Genomic DNA, 10097 nt, shown 5'->3' on the forward strand with positions numbered 1-10097 from the left:
CACCTTCTAACCCCCCCAGGAAGCTGGACACCTCCTGGTGCAATGGCTCAGAGCACACTCCCGCCCCTGCGAGGGCTCTGGGCACCAGCACAGGGCCAGGGGCACGGGCAGGGCTATGTGGAGCCAGCTGGGGATGACAACCGCCAGCTAAGCCCCCAGCCTCCTGCTCTGCTCAGGAAGAACAGACCCCTCCAAAGGAAATTTGCTGTCCCAGCACAGACCAGGACTGCGAGGGGAGAGCTGGGAACAGGCAGCCCTGACCCAGCCAGGCAGGCACAGAAAGCAGCTTCGCACCTGCAGACTTGCTCTCCGAGAGCTCCAACATCCTGAGGAGTCCCCTCTCCTGCCTTCCAACGTCCTGCCAAGGAGAGGAGAACCACTGTCACGGTGCTGCCACGAGGGAGCCCCATAGCTGGCGTGGCCCCATCACCGTGCTTCCCCCAGCCCACAGGGTCAGGCTGGGCACAAGTGGCAGTGCTGCATTTCCAGGGCCTCCAGCTGAGCACAGGAAGCTGCCAACAGGAAGGTCACGGACCTGTGCCCAGCTTGACTGGTGCCCAAGCAGAGGCAGCTGAGAGCAAGTCAGTAAAGCAGAGGCCAGTGAGAGAGGAGGGCAGGGTGCAGGAAGCCATCCCCCAGCCCAGCCAGCAAGCACACGGCTGCAACAGAGAAACCTGGGGGCTCTGCCACGGCTTTGGCCACATCGCCCAGCACTGTGCCTCGGAGGGCAGGCCCCATCCTGCTCTGTCTGAGGGCTTGGTGCTGAAGGGAAGGGCCTTCCCCCAGGGCACAGCCAGATGAGGAACACACATCTTATGTCCCCTCTTGGCCCTGGGAAGATGCAGCCATGCTGGTCACACAGGCTAAGGGAAGACCACTTGGCCTGGCTGCTTTGAGCCTTGCCCAGCAAAGTCCCCTCTCCTGGCTGCTCCCTGCCCCCAGAACTGCTCTAGAAGCTACTGGCATCTCAGCTGCAGGGTTGGAGCTGCAAAGCACTGCAAAATGGGCTGTGGCAGGAACCCACAAGCCCAAAAGTGGGGGCTCAGCCCATGCCCAGGCATGACCTGCTCCCCCCACAGAGCTGCCACCTTGGCACAAGGCAGGGCCAGAGGAAACAGAGCCTTGCCAAGCTGCCTGGTGCCAGCACCTTTTCCCCATGCCCTGTGCCCATGTGTGCAGAACCCTGCACACCAGCCAGCTGTGGGGCACAGGGACAGGGTCAAAGAGCCCCCACAGAGCTGGTCACATGCAGGAGCAGCCGTGCCCTGCAGTACTCTGAACCACACAGTGCTTGGCTGTATGCCAGCCAAAATCATCAACCAGAAATCTCGTCATTTGCATCTGAATCCCCAAAGGGATGAGGCCTGTGATGGATTTAAGGGATTATACGAAACTAAGACATCATGTTGCATCTTCATACTGAGAATCACATTGCTGAGTGCAGGCAAAGCTGTGGCACTAGGGCTTTGCCCGCAGGAACCAGCAAGAAGGCCCAGAAGGACCCTCTCTGTGCTCTCCTAGGACCACCACGAGCAGGAAAAAGCACAGTGGGGGCCAACACCTGGCGAGTGACTGTGAGACAGCTGCTACCCACACTCCTGCCTCCCACCTTCCCTAGCAAGGCACATCCCCCATGCCCAGGCCACTTCCACCACACTCACTCCCCCATGTTTCTCCTGGGATGCTCTGGTTTGCTCCTGGCACCGAGCGGTTTTCCCTGCTCCAGCTCTGAAGCCTTCCCCATGGAAAAGGGATCGTGGATAGAGTCAGATACGCTTGTCACCCTGACGCTGCCCTCCACTCCATCTATATTGAGCCAAGGAAGGCTGCAGGGCTGAGGCGTGCTGCCTGGCAGCGGGACAGCCCTGGCTGCCTGCCTGCTGGAGAGGTTACTGGCAGCTCCACTGGATTAGCTCACCCCTGGGACCAGTCCATGCTCTCACAGAGCGTCGCAGGAGGGAGGGCAATGAGTTCTCTGGCCCTGGCAGCCCTCAGGGACAGGCAGTCCTACACCAGGTCAGCTCATCCCGTCAGAGAGGAAAACTGCACCTGCTGCCAACCCAGCCCCAAAGCCAGCGCAAAGCAAAGGAGATGGTCTGCAGGGTCGCCCCTCACCTTGGCGCTTCGCAGCCTCCTGGTTCCCTGAGCTTGCCTAGCAGCCTGAAGGCAGCTGTCCACATGCCTCTGATACTGCAGCAGTGGCACCAGTGACTTACAGAGGTAGCACTTCTCACACCTGCCAGGCAGCAAAGGACAGAGCACTGCATTAGGATTCACCCTGCACCAGGCTCCCAGCCACCAGCAGTGACTTTCCTCCTCCAGCCCACGCCACAGAGAAGACGTGTCACCAGATCGGGTCTTGCTCAGTGGGGTCAGGGTGGGCACCAATGGCAAAGACGGAGTGATTATCAGTTTTCCCTGCCTGTTCCTCTGTATCCTGCTGCTGCAGCAGCGGGACGGTAATCAAATCTGCTCATCTAACTATCTCAAACACCGCTGATTTCTCCCCAGACATAAAGCACCCTGTCAAAATCCACAGAAATGAAGTGTGAGGGCTTTGCAAAGGGGAGTTAAATTCTGCCTGAAAACCAAACCAAGTGTGTTAAATCAGAGAGACATTTTACCAGGGCTGGATGAACTTGTCTGACTAGTAAATCAAGTCTTTCTCTGCACTGTCTCTATTTTACATCATGCCACGTTGGGAGAGGAATACAGAACACATGCTCCTGCTGGGGGGCTGGCACAGCACATTCCTCAGACCCCTCATTTGTGTAGAAGATGCCCAAGCTCCCGCAGGAAAACTGAGTGTGTTTGGGAAGAAAATTATCCTGGGTGAAAGGAGATGAAGGTTAGGCATGGATTTACACAGCTACACTCGCTTCCACACCAGCTCTCAGTGGGGACCGAACTGTGCAGAAGAGGGCACTGGTTCTTCAGGAGGGGAACATCCATCCAGAGAGCTATTTAGGAATGGACCGTCTCCAGGGAGAGACAAGCCTCCAGGGACCAGCCTCAGCAGCATTGTGTTTGGTTTGACAGGCAGTACTCTCCTAGTAAAACTCACCCCAGGCTCTAAAATGCATACGGAGAGACCCCACCGAGCAAAATTCTGCAGTACTTTTCCCGTATTTTCTTTCCAGTCAGTGCTGATTACCCAGATAATGTGTCTAAACAGAAGCTGTCCTCTCTATAATTAGCCTAATTCCATTAGTGATGTTGCCATCCACTGTTTGTAACAGCAAAATTGCTTCCATAGCAGGGATTTTACTGTCAGATCCTCTCTTATGATGCTTTGTGTGGGTGGCAGGAGGAGGGGCTGCATGGGAAGAGATTAAACAAAGCCACTGCTATTCTGAAAGTCTAATTTAATTAAGAATATCACTACAGGTGCCATGTTGACAGCCTCCCTGTCCTAGCCTCTTCTTATCCCAGGGTTACCACGCTCAAATCTCCCACTAGAAACTGGCTGAGTTAGCACTATTTTAGCTACAGCTCCCCCCACAGTGGCCACACATCCCTGACCTGCCATGGATTAGGTTGAAAGGAAATTAGTGCAAAAATAAACAATCTGAGAACAATCAATTCCTCTTGCTTTGGTATAAATATAGCCAGCACTGCAACCAGAGGCACTGAGAGAAGGCAATTTCTTAGGGGAACATTGCTATAACGCCAACAGCCAGCATTTATACAGGAATAAAGACATCCACGGGCAAGCTAGAACTGAAGCACAGAAACAATCTTGGAGGAGCAAGCATACCTACTTACTTGTCAATGTCTAAGGGTGTTGGGCCGCTTTCACCACTGGCAGCTTTATTTCTTGCCTCTCTCTGACGCCGGGTGAGCACTGGAAGAAAAACAAAGGGTTACCTGCCATCCACCCCAAAAGCATCCCTACACCGTGTCCACATGCAACACATTTCAACCTCTTCCACTCAAGGCTGCAGCACAAGGGTTGGTAGAGGCAAAGAAATACTGGACTGGGACGGGCAGGGTCTTCTTTCCTACAGAAGAGATAGCTGGCCAGTTCTCCTTTTTTCTGGGGAGATACCAAAGAAGTTGTCTTCCCCAGACTCGGAAGGCAGCTGGCCATTTCACACTGTAACTTGTCTTCTGCCAGAAACAGCTGGATCAACAGTACACAGTTTACAGTAATTTTAAAGCTGACGTGCAGCAGCGCAGCAGCCTGGGAGCAGAGTCACCCAGCTGCTCCAGCAGCACAGCTCCGCTCCCTGCCAAACCCAGCGCCCGTGCCTACCGCAGGGGAGGGAGCGCGGTAACGGCCAGAGGGGGGAAGGAGAGCTGAGGAAAGGGCATCAGCCCTTCTGCACAAGTGGTAGGAGGGATACAGCTCACACTGGAAAGGGAAGGTTACAACAACTAGCCTACACTCATAGAATCATAGAATGGTTTGGGTTGGAAGGGACCTTAAAGCTCATCCAGTTCCAACCCCCCTGCCATCAGCAGGGACACCTTCCACTAGACCAGGTTGCTCAAAGCCTCATCCAGCCTGGTCTTGAACATCTCCAGGGAGGGGGCATCCACAACTTCCTTGGGCAACCTATTCCAGTGTCTGACCACCCTCACAGTGAAGAGTTTCTTCCTAATATCTAATCTAAACCTCCCCTCTTTCACCTTAAATTCATTCCCCCTTGTTCTGTCACTAACTGCTCTTATGAAAAGTCCCTCCCCAGCTGTCTTGTAGCCCCTTCAGGTACTGGGAGGCCGCTATAAGATCTCCCTGGAGCCTTCTCTTTTCCAGGCTGAACAGCCCCAACTCTCACGGCTTTTTCCACTGCCCACGTGAACTGGGGTGATCTGTACTATTGTCCACATCCAGCTCAGCAGGGCCTCTGGATGAAGATCTCTACCAGGGCTGAGCATCAGTGGTGCTGCTCTCCAGCCGCAGCAGCAGGGAAGGGCCAGCTCTGACACACGTCAGTAGCTAGCGAGATCCCGGCTGACCAGCATGCTGATGACGGGTCCAACAATTTCTGTTCCTCCAGCAAACCCAAGCAGCCTTTCCAAACCTGCTCTCCAGGCATCTGCAGGGAACAATGTCAGAGCATTTTCTCTTTCAGTCAAATTCCTCTCAGCATATTCCTGTTGACATGCCACCAGCAAAGATCCTGGGGGAACATATCAGATAACTTAGCTTGCTTCACCAGGGATGTTCAAGACTCCAGCTCCAGAACAGATGTCACAGTAAGCACTTCCAGGCGAGCTGGCTAAGGGGACAATGCAGGGAGCTATTTTACAGCAATGGGTAACACTGCTTCCCATACTCTCATCAGAAGAAAGGTCTGAATGCAAGGTATAGGCAGGACAAATCTGTCATTGGTGGCACACCACTTGTGATAAAAAAAGGGACGCACAAAATTTTGTGCAGAACAAAGGGAATCCTTCAGAATTTTAGCAAAACCCCATTTCAAGAGTGCTAGGCAAGCCCAGTATCTATTAATGATGCTGATACAACATGGCCTTTCCCTTAGTAGCCATCACTGATCTGTAGCCACGACCAGCAAATGCACTGTGAGATGCTCAGGAGCTGCTGGGGCTGACGGGAGACATCCATGCCGAAGAAACAAGCTCAAGATCTCCTAGGACGTGCGTATTGTCTCGTAGGTGATGACGGACACCAACAGCTCATTTCTCACAGGCACTGAGGCAGACGTCTCTCTTTAACTTAGCCTGGCCCAGATTTGAAGTGGCAGCCTGACTAGGAGGACTGACAACCATGGCCACCCCCCAGGCCATTCAGCCTCCCAACAACCCAACTAACACGTGCACTTGACAGTGTGGTGAAAGCTGCTCTCCAAATCAGCGTGCACTTGTTAATATTCCTTTAACACCATCTTGGGAGCCTCGTGCATCAGCTCAGGTGTTAATCAGTTCTATTTTCTTCCAAAAGCAGTGAACACATCTGGCATAATACGTCCATTAGAGATGTCTGGGACCAGCTCTTCAGCTGCCCAGGGGGAGACCCCCAGCTGTGCTGCAGAAGCAGAGGCACAGGAGAAAGAACAGGGCCAGCTGGTGAGGCACAACCCCTGCCAAACATGCTGGCTGCCTGCATGAAGGGGGTTCAGAACATGGTCAAACAGTTGCCACGGGGCAAATCCCCACCACAGAGCAGTGCTGAGCCACTGTGTGACAGGAGCCTTGAAACTCTCCCAGATGTGACAGTCTTTGCTGGGTCAGACACACTCTGTAGACCGAGAACAAGCTTTTGCCTGGCTCGGCATTTCTTCTGGTTGACAAGTCATCCTTGGCTTGCCTGGCTCCAGCTCACACCCTGGGAAAGAGGAACAAACCCTCCCCAGCATGGCCCCGCTATCAGCTCACCCACCCCAGGCACCTCCTGGGGCTGCCAGGTCAGGTCAGCGTGCAGAGCCGCAAGGTCACAGTCACCAAGCCCCTCGCTTCGCTGCATGGCCCATCTGCAGTGTGACCCACCAGCTTCCTCCCCACTCTCACTACCAGCTGCACCACTGTTGTGCAGGATCCTATTGGTGGCAAGTTCACCAGAATCTCGTCCTTTCTCAGAAGTGACCAAGCTTTCCTCTGCACCCATTCCATCACGCTGCTCTACCAGTGCCACTTCTATTGATGTCAGGAGCTTTTTAACAGCACCAGTGCTGCTGCTGAAGACTTGACAGCTGCATCAGGTTGCATTCGAGGCTTTGGGAGGAAGGGATATATCAAATTCTCATTTTCCTGGGCTCACTTGGGAACTGGGAGGCTGGGAGTGTGTAGATGGAGGGCAAGAGGAACAGAGCATGTCCCAAAGCTCGAGACTATTTGTTGTACTCAGTAACAGCCAAGACTCGCTTCCAGACTGAGACCAATGGATTCCTGCGCTGGCAGCAGCAGCAGCGGGCGATGGATGCAGATCTCACACAAGCGAACCCTTCAGCCAAGAGCATGAAGGAAGAGGGAGCTGGCACAGCACTTTCACAGCTCCACTTGTTCTCCTGGAATTAACACCAGTCACTGAGCTGGAAACCCAGGACCTGAACCTTCCTCAGCCTGGTACAGCAGCTAACACAACAGCAGGCTCTTCTTTTTTATTTAGTCAGACCACAGGAAAATGGAAATTCATGATGAGATTTTCATGCTGCCCAGGTATGTGGTGGCCTGGGCATCCAGCCAGGGCAGCCATGTACATATGAAGCACAAGCAACTGTAACTCATCCAGCCCAGCTGACTGATTTGAAAACCTGTCCTTAAATCAGCTGGACTGAGCTGGTCTCCTCATACAAAACACTGAAAGACTTTGGTGTAGAAGAGGGAAGAAAAGTAAAACCAGCAAGAACCCATCCTTTTGTAATTGTAAAATGAAAAACACTGACAGCTATAGTCTGCAGCACTGTGTAATCTGCAATTCTAGAGACATCAGGAGTAAATCCAATTAATAAATCCAAGACAGACCAGGAACCCCTGACCCAGTGCACCAAAGGAAAACTGAAGCCATCTTTTCTTAACAGATCAGGACACGGCTTAGAGGGCAGAGCTTTGATTTTCTCTCACAAGGCTGTTGCTGTGCTCTCGAGGAAGCCAGCAGCCAGCCAAGCGCACGCAGTGCTGCAGCAGTAGAGAACAGCTTCTGGACCCACACAGGAGCTGGCATTTGCTTCAGAAGACAATTCTCCCACCTCTTTCTTCTCCCCATGCATTAGCTTTATCTATGGATTTTGTGCTAGTGGTGGATGCCAAGGTAACAGCCCTGGAAACAGAGTCCTTTTGTACCTGCACAGCCGTGCCAGGCTCCTGTCTGGCCTCTGGTCAGAGCTAAACATCATCCCTGTTCAACCCAAACCCCACTGACTATCCCATCAGCTGAGACCTGTCCAGGTGACTGCTGCCTTGGTATAGCTGCTGGGAAGCAGAGCAAGGTGTCCCGCAAGCCAGGACCCCCGCAGGCAGGCAGGATCCTGCCCCAAGTCCAGGAAGCCCACGGTCCTGCAAAGAGTTTTGGTGCCAACAACACAGGCGTTACAGACTGTTATTGCTAATAAAGCCTGGTGTCTATAGGGAAAATACTAGAATACCTGGCAATAGAAAACCCAAATTACTGTGATTCTGTCCCCAAACCATTGTTTTCCTTAGAGCCATTACTGTAGACCCAAATCCCTTTTATTCCCAGCTAGTTTTCTTAAGGGGGGGATTGTTCTGAACAAGCCAGAAGAACAGAGTAGCAATTCCAAAATAACTACCCTTACAAACATCCCCAAGGAGACCAGTATGGAAGCAGAGTGGAGAGGCCAGCCTTGAACTCTGTCCTGCTGAAAGCCAACACCAAAAGAAAGAACAAATTCCCTCGCACTGCTGAAGAATTCAAAGCCTTTTCCTGATCACAGCCAGGATTCCCCAGGATCAATGGATACACTCACAGTCCAGCCACATCAGGGACGTGATTACCACAGGGCCAAAGACATTCCCGCTAAAAGGGTTACTAAAAATTCTGCTCCATTTTGCAGCATGGATAAGACCTTTATCAGTGTTGAGAATGGGAGAGGAACTGTGATAATTTGTGATTTGCCAGAGCCGAATGCTTCGCATTAGTAACTGGTTTGTGCCTGCAGAGAGAACTTCCCACCAAAAATTCAGCACCAAGCAGTATCAGCCATTACTCTGGCTCCAGTTATCTTGACAGGACCCATGTCACATCCCCAAAGATTTAGTATAACAAGGATCGTGTATTTTAAAACTACATCAACTCTGCATTAAGATCACACGGGGAAACCTCCTCCTGCTAGAGGAATGCAGAAGTTACAGTTCTCGTACCAGGCTCTGATTTGCTCAAATTGCTTAAACAGCAGAGATTTGGGTTGCATTTAACAACCCAGAATGTAACCAAAAATTATATATTCACAACCTGAAAAGTTAATCTTATTACAAGCTACTACTTTGATATTACCTGACATTGTGCTAACACAGACTTCACATTTCAAGCAGCAGCTAAAACAACTTACTGAATGTGTTGATAACCAACCAGTGCATTTGTTCACTTAAGCTCTACAAAGGTTGGCTATGGAAAACTGATAGGGAGGAAACTGCAAAGAGGATTAATATGGGCATTCCAACCATGCTTCTGTGCCTCACTCTGCACATGAAGGAGAGAAATCCAAGCTGCCCGATCGATAGCTATAATTTTGCAATTTTAGAGGAACAAGAGGGAAACTTTCCTGCCACCTCTTGCAGCTGAACAAGCCATTTTTGCACATACAAATGTAAGACTCATTGCAGAGCACAGGTCGTGCTTGGAGTGGAACAGAACATTCTCCCTTCTCGAGAGCCCTGAAGGACACTCGGGAGCCTGCCATTTTCCACCACTGGCAGATGCTCTGCAGGTCCTCACAACACACACAATAGATGTGTCTTATGAGTACTGCTTGAAACATCCAGGACGAGATCCTTGGGTAATATTCAGCTTTGATACACCTTCCAAGGGATTAATAATGTGATGAATTACAAAGTTGACCGAAGAGAAGATGTCTCTGTGCAGGTGCCGGAAACACAGGAGCCTCCAATACTGCTCTCCTGGTTGGCTTGTAGATGGAACAAAGCAGACTGAACGAGCCTCCCTACATGCCACACCATGCACCAAATATCCTGAGAGGGACAAAACTGCAGCACCTGGCCGCAAGTAACAGGAAAGGGGGACAAGCACAAGGAGGAAACACACAGAAGCAGCACTTGGCAGACCTGGACTGTCCTTGCCAGCCTCCTCTCCCACGATGCCGTTGCAGTACATGGCATGGAGCTCAATCTCCGTAGCTGGAAAGCCTTGGTCACACAGTGGGCAAGACACACAGTCAGCAGTTGTAGGACTGCGCTCAGACACAGTCCTGCCAGCATCTCCATCTCCACCAGCCTAAGGAAGAAGAAGAAAAAATTAGCCACACAGTTAATTGTGCCATTTCTCTTTTTTTGCTACATGCAGAGCTCCACGCTGTCTGGTAGCTACTTACTCTCCCATAGACTCAGTTTTTCTTGGAAAGTTTTATTCTCCCTTCATCACATATCAGTCAGAAATAACACCCCTGGCTGAGTAAACTGTGCAGCACTAATAACTAATTCTTCTTCCAAAGGCAACG

At 51.6% G+C, this 10097-nt stretch overlaps 1 protein-coding gene across 1 annotated transcript in view; it reads right to left on the reverse strand.

Annotated features, from left to right (window-relative positions):
• Positions 1-10097, reverse strand: part of UIMC1 (ubiquitin interaction motif containing 1) — a 35231-nt gene that overhangs the window by 520 nt on the left and 24614 nt on the right. The window contains exons 8-11 of the mRNA XM_029087001.1: positions 9706-9874; positions 3766-3844; positions 2116-2236; positions 295-358 (exon numbers count right to left, since the gene is read on the reverse strand). Coding sequence (XP_028942834.1) covers positions 295-358; positions 2116-2236; positions 3766-3844; positions 9706-9874 — 433 coding nt within the window. The remainder of the gene's footprint in view (positions 1-294; positions 359-2115; positions 2237-3765; positions 3845-9705; positions 9875-10097) is intronic.

Source organism: Antrostomus carolinensis, unplaced genomic scaffold (genome assembly GCF_000700745.2).
Source record: "Antrostomus carolinensis isolate BGI_N321 unplaced genomic scaffold, ASM70074v2 scaffold42749, whole genome shotgun sequence".
Classification (NCBI taxonomy): Eukaryota; Metazoa; Chordata; class Aves; order Caprimulgiformes; family Caprimulgidae; genus Antrostomus; species Antrostomus carolinensis.